We start from the raw sequence: 19,732 nt of genomic DNA, 5'->3' as shown, positions 1-19,732 counted from the left end.
CCTCCCTCCCTCTCTCTCTCTCTCTCTCTCTCTCTCTCTCTCTCTCTCTCGCTGATGATCCACCTGTCCTCTCCTGCCTAGCCATTGGCCATTCAGCTCATTATTAAACCTGCTATAATTTCTGCATGGAAGGGGCCTTGGCAGCAGGTGGGTCCAAACCTCGGCAGTTTGTGAGAGCCAGTGGTGAGGGACAAACATGCCATGCAGACAGAGCTTAGGTGAGGGGTTTATTGAGAGAAGGGGAAAGGGTGAGGAAGTGGGGAAGAGAGACAGAGACAAAGACCTCTTCAGGAGAAGAGCAGGAAGAGAGCGGGAGTGGGCGAAGCTCCTCTCTCTCTCTCTCTCTCTCTCTCTCTCTCTCTCTCTCTCTCTCTCTCTCTCTCTCTCTTCTCTCTCCTCTCTCCTTTCTATGTGTGGGTGAGCTCAGAAATCTGACCTCCCAGCTTGCTTGCTTACCTGCTGTCGTACCTCCCCCACCATCATGGGATCTCCCTCTAGAACTGTAAACCAAAATCAACTCTCCTGTAAGTTGTTTGTGGTTATGATATTTTTATCACAGAAATAACAAGGTAGCTAGTACACCTTCCAAGACCATAAACTATCTCATTCTCTTTGCTTTTTTTTTTTTTGATACAGGATTTCTCTATGTAGCCCAGGTTGGCCTCAAACTCAGGACGATCCTGACTTACCCTCTGAGTCCTGGGGTTCTGGGTATGTAGCACTCTGTCTGGTATAATCAATGTGTTTTGCTCTAGGCCAGCAGTTCTTAAGAACAAAGTAATGTCTCAGTCATGAGGCTGACTCAATGTTAGGTCTGAGAATGTGAAACCTTTCACTCTCTAGTTGAAAAACCTGACTGGGATTTTGTAACCCCTGCTTCCTTTAATTTCCATTCAATAGCTTCTCTTTGGCAATTTTATTTGTATCAGGATATTTATGTATACAGGAAAAGAAGTCACTCAAAGGGAAACAGAAATCTGGAACCCGCAGCAACTTGAAATGAAATCAGCATGGGAAATGCTGTTCTCTGGGGACGCTTAAGTCACTTCTTATGTTCTGGAAGCTGAGAATTAATGGTCATTAGGGAATATTTTTGTTATTAGCAGTTCTTCTTGCTGGCTTCCTTAAAATAGTTCTCTTGTCTGGACTGAAAGGACTTCAGAGAATCTCGATTCTGGAACCAAGGTTTCCTGGACTCTGTTGACGACATCTTTTGCCTGCTGTGTATCTGGGTGGCTGACAGAGCTTTTGGTAGCAAGCTTGCTCAGTGTGGCTTTGGGATCAGGCTTACTGAGACGGGGAGACATGTAAAGTTGTGGCATCTCTTTCTTTGATATGAAGGGGAAAGGATCACACCTGCTTTGCAAGGCGTGCGAGTTGAACTGTCCGTTCCCATGGTAGGCACCATGTTTGGCCAACACTGGCCATTGTTGTGATTCCCTAAATAGGCCACAAACTCCATGCCAATGCTAAACACAACCAGGTCATGTCATGAGGTGATGTGTTTCTTGAAAATGGGTCATTTTGGAGCCACAAGAGCAACAACAAACATCTAGGGAAACATCCATTCAGTTAGTCAATTTAAAACAAAGAAGATGGGTTTCTGTAAGACAGGAAGCTAAAGACTACTGAATGGGGACAGACAGGGGTGGTGCATGCCTTTAATTCCAGCACTCAGGAGGCAGAGGCATGTGGGGCTCTATAAATTCAAGGGTCTTCAGAGTTCCAGGAAAGCTGAGACTACACAGGGAAGCTCTGTCTCAAAAAACAAAACATAAACAAACAAACATAACGAATGGGCCCAGTCAACATACACAGTATTTCAAATCAAGAAAAAAACAAACAAATAACAACAAAGTAGCGAACAACCAGGGCAATGGGCAGAGAATGTGAATAGAGAAGAGAGGATGGATCCAGGATTCCCAGGAAACGTGCGGCAGGACACCCAGCATGACTAGTATTGAAAAACATTTGCATTTCTGTAGTGGAGAGTCTGGATCTAGCCAAGCCTCAAGTATGCTGGATAGGTGCCCTACCACCACGCTGCTGCTTCCAGGACAAGAAAGACATAGTTAATCATGGCCACATATCAGGTTGTGTCCACAATGGCAGATATAAAGATAACTGCATTGTTGCGTGCCTCAGTTGTGCCCCGGGTACTATAACAATATCATACACAGCTGAGAGCCCCGGGTCTTCTCCTAGTGTGATCCCTCTGACCCACATGCTGGAAATGCTGTTGTGAGCATCGTATGCATGGGGACGACACACGTTCTGTATTGTTGCTGTATGTGTATGTATCCAGTGTTGGAAAACAAAGCAAATACAAACCAGTGGCTTTTGGTTTAGGGATGTGATTCGGTGGTTGAGCATTTGTCCAACACACGTACGGCCCTGGGTCTAATCCTTAGCACTGATAAAACAGATATGTGGTGGTGTAGTCAGTGCTAGAATGATCAGTTTTCCCAAGGACCCGCCCCCCCAATAAACATAGCAGACCACAATCAAATAAACCAACAAAACACAGTTTAATAAAATATTTCCACCGAATTAAAGCCCTGGCAGGGTCTAGCTAGAGATCGTGGAGGTGCTGCCTTTATCTTTGGGCACACGCATCCCGCCCAGTAGTTCTCCAACTCTTGTAGTATCATCTCCCTGTCCCCAGGAAAAGAAAGACCCCAGTGTTGACATGCTCTGGGCTGAGGACACTCACTAGGGCACCATAGGATTCATTGCTAACCTTTCTCTTTCTCCTAGATATGCCCTTTGCTTTTTGTACCCGCGAGAAACTGCCATGGACAGAATTTGCTGAGTCGGCAGAGGATGGGCTCACCACCAGGTTCTGTCAGAAGGTGACACATGAACTGTGCTCCTCGGAGTGGGGGGGGGGGTTGGCGGGCAAACCCACGCAGGTTGTGAGCACAACTGCAGCTGTCAGATGTGCCCTTTCACTGTGGAAAATACAGCTGTGCTTGTTTGGCCAGATGAGATTAGCTGGGACTTTGATACTTTCCTTGTTGCGGGGTCTCCTTTCGCTCAAGTTCCTGGTTTCAGAGCTACAAGAGCTCTCCTCGGCTTTATTTGTGGGCAGAGCTGCAGCCCGGGGAGGGATGGTTTGGAGTGACTTCATGGAAAATCTGGCAAACGGCAACGCTAGCACGCAGGGCTAAGTGACATTTATCTCCTCTAGACCTTTGCCCGCCCCGCTTGCTGTTTGTGTAACTCGGCGAAAGTGTCAATACACGGTCTGTCTCATGGTGTAGGAACTGGTTTTCAGTTTTCCTGATGAAAACCCTGTGACGCGCGTGGTCTGATCCCAATTATCCAAACTGCCCGCAATAGTCAAATCTCTGGAGACAGGAGGGGGAAAAGCAGGGTATGAGGATGAGGAAAGAAGGGGGGTGACTGCTGTAGGGTGCAGGGATTCCATGAGGGGCTATCAGAATGTGCCAAATTCAGCCTGTTGGAATAGTTGCACAACTCTGGAAATATGCTAAACACCAGTGATTTATACACCTTGAAAGAATGATTCTGTGCCGTGTGAATTATATGTTAGTAAAGCCATTATCAGAAAAGCCCATGTAGCCAAGGGATTACTGGCGATGAGTCCTTGTTTTGGCTCTAAGAGCAACACTTTTGTTTCTCTTTTCATTCAGACTTTGCCCGAGAGTCTGGGGCAGAGCCCTGCCGTAGCCGCGCTGATTTTTATCAGGACAAAATGGTGATTCTAAACATCCGTTCTCTCAAGCTAGGGGGAAAGCCTCTCATCGAGCTATTGATTCATTGTTGTGGTAAAAGAAAGGGGCCCGGGTGAGGACTGTTTCCATCAGTAAGCCTAGATGAGGGCTTGAGGGAGAGTGTGGTTAGAGCTGCTGCCAGGAAGACTCAAGAAGGACCAACGTCCTTCACTGAGGTCACAGGTAATGGTGGCTTAGGTGGTGCGGAGAACAAGCGACCATCTGAAGCTGCTCAGTCAACAGGTCCTGATGTCCGTATTGGAGACAGAAAGAATTTAGTGCCTGCTGTGGCTTGAATGTGTTCCCTGAAGTTGCTGGGGTAGAAATATGTAAGATGAGTGTTGTCAGGAGGCATATGTTAATGGTGGTCAGGTCGTGAGGATTAAGCTCCCGTGAGTGTTTTTCTTTAGCGCCAGAGTGTTTTTCTTTTAACAAAAGCAAGTTCAGCCTCTTCCTCCTCTCTTGCCCCCACCCTCGGATGATTCCACACAGAGGCCCAGCAGCTGCTGACTGCTGCTGTTGGACTGACTTCCTTGGGTCCAGAACGCCAAGGACAAATCTCTGTTCTCTATGAGTCCCCTGCTTTCTACTCTTGGTATCAGAGCACAAAACAGACTCAATGGCAAGATATCTTGGTGTAGATAAGAAGAATAATGATAATTCATCACAAATCTTTGGGAGACAGGGTCTTCCTCTAGGCTTAGTAGCCTGGAGCTCACTATGTTACCCAACCTAGTCATAAACTCATAATTCTCTTCACCCCAGCCTGCCAAGTTCTAGGATTACAGGTGTTAGCTACCATCATACCTGACTCCATTTTATTTATCTTTAAATATCTTCCATTTATTCTTTGACAGTTTAATACATGTATACAATGTATCTTGATCCAAAGCTTCCCCTCCCATTCCACAGTACACGCCCTGTCTTAGTCTGGGTTTCTATTGCTATGAAGAGTCACCATAACCATGGCAACACTTATAAAGGAATACATGTCATTGGGGCTGGTTTACAGTTTCAGAGGTTTAAGCCATTATCAAGGCAAGAAGCAAGGCAGCAGGCAGGCAGACATGGTACTGGAGAAGTAGCTGAGAGTTCTAGATACAGATCCACAGGCAACAGTAGGAGAACTGAGTTCCACACCGGGCATAGCTTGAGCATATAAGACTTCAAAGCCCACCCCCCTAATGACACACTTCCTCCATCAAGGCCACACCTCCTGACAGTGCCACTCTCTATAGCCAAAGCATTCAAACCCAAGAGTCTACAGAGGCCAACCTATTCAAACCACCACATCCCCCAACATGGCCTCTTCTGGCCTTTGTGCCCTCTCCTTGGTTAGGGTAACTCAAGAATCCAACTCATTGTATGAAGAATGTAAAACTTGCTACCCACCATGCTTTTGCCTATGTGTCCCCACTGCTGTGCCATAGACCATCTGACTCCAGTGCCAGGAATCTAAAGCACTGTATCATTAGAGAGTCTCCTGGTGTCTCTCCCCGCCAGCCCCTGAGAAGCACCTTTTACTTTCTATGTCTGTGAATTTCATTACTCTAGGGTTCCTTTATAGGTAAAAAAAAAAAATCATATATTGCATTTTCATAGGATGATGTCATTTAGCATAGTGCTCTCAAGGTCCATTTGGTCTTCTAGCATATGATAGGAATTCCTTGGGTTATATGAGTAGATAAAAAATCTCATTGTCTTCAGACACTACATTTTGCTCAGCCCTCCATCTGATGGCAGAGAGTAAAACTGCTTCCACCTCTTGGCTGTTAATGATAACCAGTAGTGCGTCTCTGAATATGGGCTCATCAGTTTGTAGACCTGTCTCACTGAGTGCCTGCCTTCTCAGTATATGCATGAATGGTACTGTGTCACGATTCTCTGTTTAATATTAAGGAACTTCCACTAATTTCCTAGAGTGCCTAAATCACTTTATAGTCTCATCCCAGCTTTGCACAAGGATGATTGTTCAAATTCACACACACACACACACACACACACACACACACACGGTCTCACTGTGTAGTCCTGGCTGGCCTAGAACTCACTGTGTAGAGCAGGCTGGCCTCATGAATGCTAGAGTTAAAAGTATGTGCCACCATATCTTGTTATTGATTATTCTTTTTTAAAAAATATTTATTTATTTATTCATTATTATTCAATATTTATTCAATATTCTGTCTGTATGTCTGCAGGCCAGAAGAGGGCACCAGATCCCATTACAGATGGTTGTGAGCCACCATGTGGTTGCCGGGAATTGAACTCAGGACCTTTGGAAGAGCAGGCAGTGCTCTTAACCACTGAGCCATCTCTCCAGCCTTGTTATTGATTATTCTTAATAACCAGCTCTAGGTATCAAGACAACGCTGACATTTAGTACTTTTTTAAAAACACTGCTTTAAGTAGTAGCCAAAAACCAAGTCTAACTATTTAGGAACATCGCTAAATTCCTCTCCAGTTTTAAAAAAAGAAGTAATAATTCACCTGAAAGAGGAACTTCATGGTTTTCAATTCCCCCAGCTGGCAAAGAAGCACAATATGGTGGTGGTGTCTCCGATTTTGGAACGAGATCGCGATCACGGGGGAGTTCTGTGGAACACAGCTGTGGTGATCTCCAACTCAGGAGCGGTCATGGGAAAGACCAGGAAGAACCACATCCCCAGAGTGGGCGACTTCAATGAGGTGAGTGCCAATCAGAGCTCCTCGGGCCTTTCTCGGGCAGGAATCCTGTGCCAGATGCTGTGGCACGCGACGCTGCAGGGCAATGCCGTTGTAGGGTCCAGAGAGTCTGATAGCATTGCCCTGCATCACATGGGCATGAGGTGCTTAGAGCCCCAAAAACTTTCAGTAGCATGGGATTTATACATATGTCATATACATGTGGAGGGACTTGATCTGAGTTTCTGCAATATTCCCTTGAGGGAATTGGTTCAGAAGCTAAAATGCGAGTAAAGAGAGCACAAATATGAGATTATTCCTGTGAGCCCTAGGAAAGGGGCTCTGAGCTCCTAGGCAACCGTGATATAATCCTAGTTTCGGTGGATGCTGTTCTTCGTGACTTACATGGTATCTCAGTTAGCACATGTTCAGGTGTCTTTGAATGTCTGTGCACAGCAGTGGTTACACAGCACGCCTTTGGCTCACTGGTGTGAAGAATTCTCAGAGAGGGACTGTTTTGATTGTTAAATATCAACTCACAAGTAGTGGGATGGTGGCCGAAGGCATTAGGCAGAAGAAAATGGACTCTATATAATGCCAGAATACTAAATCCGAATTTGAACATGACTTTTCAAGAGAACCAATAGTTTGGGGTGTGCCACCCCCATCCTTAGCACCCACACTGCATCCTTGGATTGAGGATTCACACTGCTCTCAGGCTGGGCTGGCCAGCAAGGTGAGAAGCCATCTTCAGGGCTATGGCGAGACAGAAGAGCCGGTGTTTCTAAGAAGCAGCTGGAGGTGGGGTGGGACAGACACACTCCTTGCTTGTTTACCCCGTGGTTAATCATTAGCTCCCTGCAGACACCCCTGGCCTGACTAGAGCAGGATCTGTTTAGGGTCCATATCCTGGTTGCTATCTAACCTGGCCAGTTTTGAAATTAATGAGAGAAAGCCTAAAGCTCCAGGAGCTGATCTGTTTGGAACCCAGCGTGCTCTCTAGCATCCCTTCAACTAGATCTCCATCAAGTCCTGGAAGTGGCAGCCTCAGGGGTCAGGCAGAGAAGAGGAGGAGGGAGAATAAGGTTCCCATTTGCTTGTCCTACAGGGAACCCTCGGCAGGATACCAGGCTGCTGTGTGGAGGGTGTGTTTTACTCTCGGGTTTAGTCTTAGTCAGTGGGGAAAGTCCCAAACCAATTCAAGTGACATACAGTTTCCAAACAGGAAGAGTTGCCCTGGCTGGGTCTTTTCACCTCTAGCATTCTGTGTAAGGAGCTGAGGTCGGTCATTCACGTTAACATTGACCTGACCACAACCTTTTCTTGTATGGTGATTAAAAACGTCCCATAGGTTCTTCAGGAAGTCATGTGATCTACCACAAAGCAAATCGTGGGTTAAATACTAGGCCATTGTGTTCTCCCCCTTGGGGTTGCTTTGTTATTGTGTCTGGGTTTTGTGTGTGTGTTAACACTGCAGTTCTGGAACATCAACACCCCAATGTTAATTTTAGACTGGTGATACTCACTTCTGCCGAGGCTGAGGAAAGCAGAGCTGTTTCCACTCTGAGGCACCAACGTAGAGCTCTTTGTTCTTTTCAGTCCACTTACTACATGGAGGGAAACCTGGGCCACCCCGTGTTCCAGACCCAGTTTGGCAGGATTGCCGTGAACATTTGCTACGGGCGGCACCATCCCCTCAACTGGCTCATGTACAGCATCAATGGAGCAGAGATCATCTTCAACCCCTCAGCCACCATTGGAGAACTCAGGTCACTGGGGGCAGAGATGGGGGGGGCGCTTTCTGGACCTCATTCACCACCTCAGGCCTGGCCAGGGTCAACCTGTGGGATTCAGACATGGCTTTCCTAAAATATAGTGAGCAGGCTGTCTAGCTCGCCGCCCTGAGCCGCCCTGCGATTGATTGGCTGTTGCACATTGAACCAGTTTTTCAGTAGGGGGGGGGTGCTCAACGTGACCATTGCATAATCTGATCTCCCCAAAGAGCCATTCTACCATTGGCAGCAAGTTTTGCTGGGATTCTGAACATTGGGACAAAGACAATACAACCACCCTCCTGCATGATGGTCTGGAATCTCAAAGCCTGACTCCTAAGTGGAGCACACTGGGTGCCTGGCCAGCATGACCTCCGGACAAGGGTCTTCAGAATCCTGAGCCCTGACTCTGCCAGGCCCGGAAGGAAGGGCAGTCCTCCAGAGTAGTGGCCCAGAGGGAGTAACACTGCCCAGAGGCACAGGATAATCCAGGAGACTTGATTTAACCAGTGGAGAGGTTCCCTTTAGTAGTATGTAACAGCAAGTATTTGAGCCCCAGCTTCATCTCTAATAGAGGTCAGACTGCTTTGCTGAGGGCTGGAGCAGGTGAGCTCATGCGCATGAGCAGGAGTGCAAGGCAGGGAGTTGGCTGAGATCGCCCACGTGGCTGAGATTGTGCCTTGTCTCCCTTCCACTTAAGCTAAGCATTGGGAGGGTTACATGTCTATTTGTCATGGCCATGAATGAACGGCTCACAAGACTCAAAGAGAGGAGGGTTTATTTTGGCTCGCGGCTTGAAGGTTTAGGACATTATGACGGGGAAGGGAGGAGGAGCTTGAGGTGGCCGGTTGGTCATCTCAGTCAGAAAGCAAAGGGACATCAGTGGGCGGCAGGTTTTCTCATTTCCTACTTTTTACTTAGTCTAGGAGCCCAGCTCATGGTTGGATGCTTGCAAGGCTACAGGTTTAGGGTGGGTCGTTTTTTCCTCTCAAATATCTGTGGAGCTGCTCTCATAGGCTCGCCAGAGGCTGTGGCTGCCAAGTTGACAATGCAGATTAGCCATCATAAGTCCGTTTGCTGTACTTCACACTCAAATACATGACTTTTAACTCACAACTTTGCACTGCTGGTCCTTGGGCCCTAGGCCTATCTCATACTGTGGTTCCTTGTTGTCTCAACGGTTCCAACATTGCTCAAAAATCCAGAGTCTCTTTTGAGACTCAAAGATATCTGTGAATCTCTGTGGGGTGGGGGAGAGGATCCCAATCCCAATATATAATATCACAGAGCAAACATTCCGATTTTAAAAGGGAGCCTAACAAGGAAAAGCCAGACCAGGCAAGACTGATGCCCAGCGGAAATAACCACCAAGTCTTAAAACACCATGTCTGGAATCTGAGGCTCTTGATGGCATCGCCTGGGCTCCTACAATCTTGAGTAAGCCCGCCCTTTTAGTTCTGCCTCAGGCAGACCATGTAGCTCTCTCTTGGGCCAGCTCCTTCCCATGCCTGCAGATCTCTTCCATTGACGGCTCACAGTCCCCACATCTCCAGTGTCCTGGGGTCTCCATAGCAACTTAGGTTTCATAGCTTCATTCATTGGCCTTTAAAAGCCCCATTGCAAGGAATCTGTATCAATTCAGTATCTTTCTTTTCAAATAAATTTGATTTTTTTTCCAAGCTGGATTCCACCCTCAAGACACCTGTGTCTTCCTCCTTTCCTCAAGCAGTCTCTTTTCTCTCACTGTAAATGTGGATGAGAGCAGAGAGGAGTAACCACGCCAAAGCCTGAATGCTATGCTATCTTGAAATTACCTTGGCCAGACAAATGTGTTTTGAATTTGGCTATGTCCAAGATTCCAGTGAGAGTATATTGGCATAAATAGAGCCTCATTCTTTGCCAGAATCCAAAACGAATGGTGTCTACCCTACTTCCTGATAGACTCTCTATGCTCCCCTAAGAGGAACTTTATGAAGAGTCTTAGCCATCTGAACTTATATTAGCATTCAGGCCTTTTCAATTCTGACCGAAATGGCCCATTAACTCTCTTTAGCCTATTCTCCAGCATCTCTGGTCCAAACTTCAGCATTCCCTCAAAAGGCCTGTGAACCACATAGCCAGGTTTCTCAAAGCAAAGGCCCCACTTTCAATATCAATGACCTGAATAGTTACTTTTCTTGTTACTGGGACCTAAAGTCAGACAAGAAGTAAATAAAGAAAGGGTTTATTTGGAAAGTGTATGGTTCCATGGTTTAGCCCGTGGCGGGGAAGGCACAACGGTAGGAGGGTGAGCTGTGCGTCTACAGGGAGGAGGTAGAGAAGCTTCTGCTCAGCCACCTTCTTCCTCCCTCCTTTCAATTCATTCTAGGACTTTAGCCCATGGCATGGTACTGCCCATGGCATAGTACTGCTCAAGTTTGGTTAAGGGTGCAACGCTGCTCAGTTAAGTCTCTCTGGAAATATCCTCATATATGTCCCCAGAAGTGTATCTCCCAGGCGATTCTGAAGTATCGTCGCAAGTTAAAAGAACCCTAGGAATTTATGTACAAACATTCCAACCTGGAACTGCCTTCCTCCAGAGCATGATGGATGGGTACAGCAGGAAGTGCTGGCTTTAATTCTCTGGCTACGATGTCTGTGTTCTGTCCCACTAGGGTTGGGGTCATGGGAAAAGCTCTACATTCTCAATGGATTTGTATTCAATGTCTTCTAAATGTCAGAGGCAACATTGAATTTACTTTCGCTTTGAAAGCATGGTGCTCATGTTTTGAAGAACATCCCTCCACGTTCAGAATTTTCCCAGCAGGCCCCCAACAGACCTAGAACTCAGCTATCCAATTGCTTACGTTAGGTGCAGATGGAGGTGTGGGCTGAGTCTAGGAAGGGTACATTGGAGCCAAAGGGTGAAGGCCGTACTTTGGGTCTCCCCTCGGGTTTTCCACTTGGGAAATATGTCTCCTGGCGCTTTGAATGCAGCTAACTGTCCATTGTCAGTTGAAAGGCAAGATGGTCATTAGTCGTCCGTCCACTAGGTCTTAGTGGAACCTTGGGACCACCTCGTGGAGTATCCCCCCCTTCACCAGCTGTGTATAAGACTTCTGGAAAGTGACTGGGAAAATGGCTTCAAGGGTAAAGGCGTCTGCCACCAAGACAGAGGACCTGAGTTCAGTCCCCAGGCCCCCACATGGTGGGAGGAGAGTATCAACTGCCACAAGTTGTCCCCTCAGCTCCAAATATGCACATACAAAATAAGGAAATAAAATGTAACAAAAATTTTTAAATACATCTGGGGAACTCCATCTCCCTCTCAGGTTTCCCTAGAGGAACCTGAAGTCTACTTCCTGGGCACATGGGTGTGCACAAGCTTCTGGGTGAACCTAGAGAGCTACCTCATGTTATGTATGCAAAGGCCCTCCCCAATCTGTTCTCTTGAACCTTTCTTAGCTCCAGAAGTAAACCAAGGTAATAGGCACATAATTCCTTAGGTCCACAGCAGCCTAGTTGAAAAATGATTGGTTTCTCCTTCCTTGGCTGAGATTTGCCCAGCCTTCAGCTTTCGAGGGTGTGAGGAGCTAGAAAAGCCGGTCTCTGGAAGAGCAGGCTGATGCTTCATGGGGTAAAACTTCACGGCGTGAGTTCGTGCTCTTTCCCAGTTGTTCTTGTAGAATTGTGGTCCGCGGAAGTGATGTCAAAAAGAGAAAAGGGAGGCGTGAGACGTGAGTGATAGTGGTGGTGACGGTGTTCACAACAGAGCAGCTGGCAGCCACGGAAAGGCCAGGGTTAAGGAAATTTCAAGCTGTTTCTTCTCTGGGTCAGTGTCGTTAAGATGGGCCATGATGAAGATAATGCAACGTGGCGATTTTAAAACATGGAGCCCCGGGCTGGAGAGATGGCTCAGAGGTTAAGGGCATTGCCTGCTCTTCCAAAGGTCCTGAGTTCAATTCCCAGCAACCACATGGTGGCTCACAACCATNCTCCAGCCTTTTTTTTTTAAAAAAAAAGATTTATTTATTTATTATGTATACAATATTCTGCCTCCATATATGCCCACACGCCAGAGGAGGGCGCCAGATCTCATTACAGATGGTTGTGAGCCACCATGCGGTTGCTGGGAATTGAACTCAGGACCTCTGGAAGAGCAGCCAATGCCCTTAACCACTGAACCATCTCTCCAGCCCCCAAGTTGTTAATTTCTTGAGAGAGGCATCCCTCCACATTCCGGCTTCACAAGGCGGACCCTAACAACCTCAGAATGCAACAACTCCCTACTCTCTGACCCCAGTAGCTGGAGGTCAGCTCCAGGTCCCGGGGGTACTAGTGAATAAAGAGCAAAAATCTGCTTCAACGCAGGGTGTTAATGGTGATTTGAACACAAGCAACTATCCAATGGCAAGGTGATCTCTGGTTGCCCATGCTGGGTAGACCACAACACATCATCTGTTGGCTAAGAATTGCCCTATCCCCAGCTTCCAAGGGTGTGGTAAGAGTGTCTGGGAAAGCTATACTGGTCTCTGGGGGGGGGGACGACAATATACTTCATGGGACACATGTCCTTTAACAAGGTAACAGTGTTCCTACAACCGTGACCTGAGGAAGTGATATCAAAGAGTACCAAGTTGTGTGTGAGGTGTTCGCTGTGGCATTCATAACAGAAAGGCTGGAAGTCGCAGAAATGTCAGAGTTAAGTGAACCTTCTCCCCTTGCTTCTATGGGTTGGTGTCACCAATCCCACGGTGCACCCAAGTTGGCACCGCGAAAGAAAGGATCTTTGCTTGAGGTAAGGTCTTCCACTGCTCTCTTCGGTGGCTGTTGGAAAGACCCATAGATCAACTGTGCCCGTGGAGTGGCCAGTAAGGGAATCAGAATGCTGGCTCTCAATGTCACTGCCCAAGGTCCTTCAGCTGGTTAACCAGGTACCGCCTGAAATTTCCTTTTGGAGACATTATGCAAACACCGTGGGGTTGGAGTGTTAGGCCAGACCAGAGCAGACCCGTGCTCAGTCCTCACAGGCCATGTAAAGCTCCAGTAACAATTATTTCTCAGGAGGGATGAAGGCTAGCATGTGGAGATTCACTGTGCCTGGCATGACTCCATGGATGGACTGAACTGAGGATGTGAGGGAATAAAAGAAAGAGAAACAGACACCCAGGAAAGCTGGGACTGAGCGGAGTGGGCTCTGGGGTGGAGAGGCTGCAGCACCCCAGAAGCTCAGGGCATTTATTACAAACGGTCAAACGGAGGCACGGTTACTGTGTACAAATAAACAAGGAGGCGGGGCTAGTGTGTATAAATAAACAAGAAAGTGGGGCTATTGCATATAAACAAACAAGGAGGTGGGGCTACCACATATAAATAAACAAGGAGGTGTGGTTACTGTATATAAATAAACAAGGAAAGGAGGTGAGGCTACCATGTACTAAGACACAAGGAGGCTGGGCTATTACTGTATACAGCTGAATCAAGGAGGCGGGTTTCACAATACTCTTCAGGCCACATACATCCGGAGAGAAAAAGCTGTGATGGACACATTTTTCTATGCTCACTGTCACTGTCACACACAAGGACTGGAAGGCTTTGCCATTCCTCTGAGACTCACTCAGCCACGGGGGTGGGGGGTGGGAGAGTAGGGGGTGGGAGGAGGAACTTTGCCATCTCCACATGCCACTTGGAATGGCCTTCCTCTTAAACCAGGGTTTTCTTCTCTAAAAACCTCCCTTAAAGGGCACAAAACAGACTAAATGGCTGTGCAGACCCGTCTCTGTGGGAAATGGAAGCAGCCCTGAGCCGGGGAAGTCCTGGGTGACAGGGTACTGTTGGTACCCGCACAGCATGTCAAGGTCTCCACAGCCTTAAACCCCAGTTTAAGAGGAAGGCCATTCCAAGGCTGTCTGACTCTCAATGGAGACCATGGTTTGTGTGGACTCCGCAAGGAGATGACCTACCCAGAAAGATGCCATTATGTAAGCAAGGACAAACAGATATGTTTGTAGGTTTTAAGACAGAGTTCCACTATATAGCCCAGGATAGCCTGAAACTTGATATACAGCCCGGGCCAGCCTCACACCTGGAGTCCTGCTATCTCAGTCACCCAAGTCCTGGGATTAAAAGCGTGGGTCACTATGCGCAACCCTGCTTGCAGGTTTGAGGTATGGCCACCAGTCTGAGGGTAGTGGCTGGGCTGAGCTTTCAGTCAGTCTAGCTGGGAAGTCTATATTTGTTTCCTCATGAGCCTCTCTTAACAAGGAGCCACTGTGGCCAGTCCAGGATAGGAACCCAGGCATTCATTGCCAACACCTCCACTGCCATTGGCATCCTTCTCTTGGGCTGGCTGGGCGATCTGGAATGACTGTCCTGGTGCTGCCACCTAGAGGTTCATTTTAGCCTTGCACTTAATTCACAGGAACCACTACCACAGTGAAGTTCACTTCTGGGGAGGGAACCAAAGGTTTGTTCATGAACTTTCCAGTGGCTGGGCCTCATCTCCCCTGCTTCACCAACTCCCTCTGGGCGGAGTCTGCTCCACAGCCTGTGCCTGCCCGTTGGGTACCTAGGAAGGGGGCACTGACTCATCTCTGCTCCCTTGTGTGTAGTTGGGAGACAATGCCTGGGAGGGTGCAGAGCCTTCATGGGCGGCCATCTTGATGCCCATCTTTCTTCTTTCTTCCCTCTCACCCCAACTGTACTGATGATGCCCCCCCCCCACGAGGCAGCATTAGATTGTCACAGATTCTGGGATCCTCTAGGGGACTAGAACTGATAGAAGGAATCTGTATTATACTAAAGGGGACTTAGAGTGGTTTATACCATGGAGGATGAGGGAGGCTGACAGTGAGGCAGGGGATGGGATGGAGTCTCTCTGCTGGCTGGGGAGGATCCCTGGGTGGGATGATGCCCGAGCAGGGGCTATCAATAAATTCCCCTTTCATTTGATTTAGACTCTAGGCGCCCTCACACAGATTAATCTCAATTTCATGTCTAGAGAAAACAGTGGTTGGCTCCTGTAATCCTTTTTCCTTTCCAGGCATTTGCGCTCGTCACGAGATAAATGCTTCTGTCTCGTTCTGCCTGCGACCAGGCTCCAGTCTAGGCACTGAGACAATAGTGGGAACCGGGTCACAGGGTCTCTGCCTGGCTCTGACTCCTCCTTACTCGGTTCCCTTGGCCTAGGGACACTCTCCAATGCTGCCTATGGTCAGCAGTCTGGGAGTGCAGTGCCTGCCCCGCTGGGATGAGACAGTGGTGGCCAAGGCCAGGACCCCTCGAAGGGCTCCTGACTGCAAGGTTTGTTACACTGGCCTCCAGCAGTTCACAGAGAAAATTCATGTCCCCCTCTGTGTGACTGAATGGCTTTGCCTAGTGTGACTGGAGGAGCCCAGATGCGGACTCTGGACTCTGTTCCCCAACTTGACCTGAGTGTGAGTCCTTGGTCGTATTCCAGAGACTCGGATTCTCATTGGACAGACAAGGTACTGCCCATGAGAAGTTCTGACCTCCCTTCCTCTTCTTGGGCAGCTGAGGAGAATGCAGGATTCCATTTCAATCAGAAGTTCAATCAGAACTCACGTATTTGGCCAGTTCTTTTACAAAGTATCTCTGGGAGCAGCAAGCAGAGTGGTTTCTCTTTAGACCCTTTCTGGAGACACAAGCCTTCCCAGGGGTGGCGGGTGTGAGCTCATGCCCCCTCTCCTCCATCCTGCCTCAGGCCTGACCACACCTCCAGTCAACTGGGCTGGGCTGTGTGAGTCATCTCGCATCCTTGAATTTCACTGGCATCCATGCTGAGGTCATAAGGCAATTATTGTCTTTATTACTGTCTGAAATAACCCTGTCGATCAGCAGGATGAATATAGTTTCTGCCCCGGGGCTGCCCCCTAGTGGCCAGAGATGGTGGCAAAAAAAAAAAAAAGGAATAGATTTTTAAATCCTCCCCAGCCTGTATCCTTTGTTTTCAGATGACAGGGCGACTTGAGATGTATGCCCGGGAACTTGCTGAAGCTGTTAAACCCAACTACCGACCCAACATTGTGAAGGAAGACCTGGTTATACCCCCTAGCTCGGGTTAAGTGGCTAAATTTTAAAATGTGTGCGGGAATTGGGGGGGTGGGGGGTGGGGCTCAATATCCAGGCAGGAGGAGGATAGAATGAGCAAGCACATGGGGAACAACTGCTAATAATGAACACGTGATTTTCTTCTGGGGACTTGGAAATGTTTTGGGATTCAAAAGATGATTCAACAACAATGAACATCTATTAAATGCAACTGGATTGCACACTCCGAAAGAGTTTCGTTTTGCGTGTGCGAATTCTACCTCAAGCTAAGAAATTCTCAGGTGCTGGGGGCGCATATCCAGCCCTTTGAAAGGAGCAGGCTCAGAGGAGGTTGGGAGGGGGGTATGCTTGGGAGTGAGCGGCTTTGATAGTCTCCCCAGCTTCCCACCTCACTCTCCATCTGTGTCTATGAGATGCCACACGGACCAGGCAGACCTCAGGTTGAGTTCTGATTCCGCGTTCTCCTGCGCGTTCTCCTCTCCTCCATCCTGGTACAGTCTCAAGGTTCCCTCAGCTCCTTGAGAGTCAGTTTGGGAAAGTGTGCACTAGTGGGAAGAGGGTCAAGGCAGGTGAGAGTCAGAGAGCGCACAGCATGACTGAACAGGGGGCGCCGTCCTCAGGAAGAGCTGAGTTAACTAGCTACAGACAGCTCTTCAGGCCGGCACAACCCGCCTGAAGCATGGTCCCATTGTGTTTCCCTGGCTGGTCTTGAACTCTAAGGTTCAAACCGTCATCCTGTCATAGCCTTCTGAGTTGCTAGGACTACGGGGATGTGCCACCATGTCCGGCAGTGTGTCAAGGTATCTTCCAAATGCAATTAAAGTTTATAGTCTGTTGACTGAGTGAGATCACGCCATAAAACCAAGGTAAAAACACTCGGTCTGTTTACAGTGGTAAAGAGAGAGCATCCTTGAGCCTTCTGTGGGGAGGAAGGAACTGTCTGTAGACGGCAGTTCCAGCCCTCGGAGAGAGGTTCACGCTGCCTCCCTGACAGCCCTCTGTGGAGCTATTAGACTTACCCGGCCAGCTCCACCATTGCTCCCTTCACGTCCTCATAACGTCTCCTAATATCTACGCTATGAGTTCTGCCTCTGGCTGGGTCTAACTGCTACAGACTTTGATGCCAAAGAACAGAATCTTAAGGATGAGCTTTCCTCTTTGGTTCTGGGCTTCTGGAATTTTTTTTAAATTTTATTGATTTTTATTGAGCTCTACATTTTTCTCTGCTCCCCTCCCTGCCTCTCCCCTCCCCTTCAACCCTCTCCCATGGTCCCCATGCTCCCAATTTACTCAGGAGACCTTGTCTTTTTCTACTTCTCATGTAGATTAGATCCATGTATGTGTCTCTTAGGGTCCTCATTGTTGTCTAGGTTCTCTGGAATTGGGATTTGTAGGTTGGTTTTCTTTGCCTTATGTTTAGATTTCTAGAATTCTATCCATTTGATTTGGTTTAAGGACATTAATGACTCTCTTTCCTATGGCAAAAACAGAAGACATTGCCCATAGCATGATGGAAGTTACCACAAACAGATATATGTGGGGCAGATATATGTGTGCCCGAGAGTCCCAGCTTGCCCTTCCTGATGGCCTTCCCTGTGGGTCTCAGTTTGCCTAACCAGCCCCAGCATCACGACAGACAATTCCTTCTACTAAGTCTCTTGCTGTCTTTTATTTCTGTCCATTTTCTCGTGGGTCCCGCTTCAGTTTTGACCCTGACTTACGATTAGGTCTCTCAGTTCTCTGCCTAGGTATGTGTATAATGGAGCCATGTGACCGTCCTGCTTTGTGTCTTAGCATGGTGGTGAGAGAGACTAGATGGTCCATGAAGGCCCCTGGCCACCGCCAGTGCAGTGCCTGTGTGGGCTGTGCCCCTTCTACCAACCTCAGGTGCAGAAGGCACAGCTCAGAGGTCGAGGGCCGAACCTCAATCTGTAGTTGACCAGAGTGTCAGGGGTGGGAGGCAGCATTTTGTAGTTCCACCCTTCCTGTTCCTTATCAGAGAAGGCAGTCTCGTTGCCCAGTAGCTAACTTGCGTGAACAACCCCATGCTGGGGATAGGTGTCCCTAGGCAGCACCTCGGATGACAATGTCCAGTGGAACTTCCTGACCATGTTTGCAGTGTCCTTAACCCTTCTGCACTGCAGGGACAGCGGCCCTCGGACCTCAGTGTGTGTTCAATTATCCCTGTAGATGTGGTGAACGTTCTGGTATGGCCCTTCAGCCCCCAGCGTGCATGTGGTTTCTGGAAGAGGTGTCTAAGCATCCCCATACAGAAATGCTGAGTTGAGACACAACGTCTTATTTGATTATCCACTCCTGTCATTGTCTGGGAAAGAACAATCAGCCCTGTCTTCAGGGACGCTGACCCTGCAGAGGTGGGGGCTTCGGGGCTGGGCTCATGCTTCAAACATGGAGATGCTCAGTAAACGTTTGTTGACTGAGTCTGGGGATGGAAGTTTTTTTAATTTTGCTTATTTATTTATTATGTATATAGTGTTGGCATCGGATCTCATTATAGATGGTTGTGAGCCACCATGTAGTTGCTGGGAATTGAACTTGGAACCTTGGAAAAGCAGCTAGTGCTCTTAACCTCTGAGCCATCTCTCCAGTCCCGGGGAAGGAGATTTTATGTCACCATTGCGGATGTCACCAGACAGAGACTTAGGCAAGAACTGCATTGCTTCAATGTCCGCCACCTATAGCCCTGCAGGTGCCTGCACCATCTTGGATGAAGCCTTTTGGCCCTGTTTCCCACCTCACATCACAGGCGCTGAGGCTTTGTCTGGCAAGCAGCTTCTCTCTCAGACTACAGATTCCTTTGTCTCAATGCTGGGGAACCAGACCCACGGTCCCATTTCTGTAAAACACGCTGTGCCACTGAGGTAACGCTCCGGCGTTTAATTGTGGGCATCTGTGGTGGAGTTAGGTTGGCAAATTATTTGTACAGATTATACCGTATGAACAACGAAACGGCATCCCCCAAAGTAGACGGTATACCACAAGAAGTCTTTGTGAACTAGGGGCATTCTACATTCTGGGTAAGCAACATCTTCACCTAAAACACCTCGTAAGAAACAAAACAAAAGAAGCCACTGGCAAAAGTGAAAGCAGCCTCAGAGATGAGAGACAAGGGCCCTGCCCCTGAGCTACCCCGCAGCAGCATCTCACACTCCAGAAACCAAAAGACGCTAGTCCTGTTTTTATAAAGCGCTGCTGTGCACCGTTCAAATCAATTAGGGAGGGGTCCTTTAAGCGTGCCTCCTGGAATTGATTTGTCCTTTAAATGAGCAAAAATATTGAAGGGGGGGGGGCGTTGGATTCCCCATTTGACAGCTGTATTTCCCCGGTGTCCTGGCTACCTTGAGCAATGGTCCAATCAGCCGACCAGATGTTGTCCCTGTATACCAACACAAAAGATCTGATGAAACTATAAAGCGGTTGCAACTGCTTACTGCTAGAGCACAACTCTACCCCTGAAGGTAAAGCCCCGGCCTCCACTGCTTCCATCCTTAC

The 19,732-nt window shown here is 48.1% G+C and overlaps 1 protein-coding gene across 1 annotated transcript in view; it reads left to right on the top strand.

Moving 5' to 3' along the window:
- The window catches only part of Upb1 (beta-ureidopropionase 1), a 27,290-nt gene extending 10,838 nt beyond the window's left edge, over positions 1 to 16,452 (top strand). The window contains exons 4-8 of the mRNA XM_050139893.1: positions 2,758 to 2,852; positions 6,261 to 6,422; positions 7,998 to 8,257; positions 15,528 to 15,636; positions 16,084 to 16,452. Of these exons, the coding sequence (XP_049995850.1) occupies positions 2,758 to 2,852; positions 6,261 to 6,422; positions 7,998 to 8,257; positions 15,528 to 15,636; positions 16,084 to 16,233 (776 nt within the window). The 3' untranslated portion in view covers positions 16,234 to 16,452. The remainder of the gene's footprint in view (positions 1 to 2,757; positions 2,853 to 6,260; positions 6,423 to 7,997; positions 8,258 to 15,527; positions 15,637 to 16,083) is intronic.
- The last annotated feature ends 3,280 nt before the right edge of the window (positions 16,453 to 19,732 follow it).

The sequence above is a fragment of the Alexandromys fortis genome, unplaced genomic scaffold, assembly GCF_014885135.2.
Source record: "Alexandromys fortis isolate MF-2015 unplaced genomic scaffold, M_Fortis_MF-2015_v1.1 scaffold_9, whole genome shotgun sequence".
NCBI lineage: Eukaryota > Metazoa > Chordata > Mammalia > Rodentia > Cricetidae > Alexandromys > Alexandromys fortis.
The sequence above is the reverse complement of the archived record's forward strand: the minus strand, read 5'-3'. Positions and strand labels throughout refer to the sequence as shown.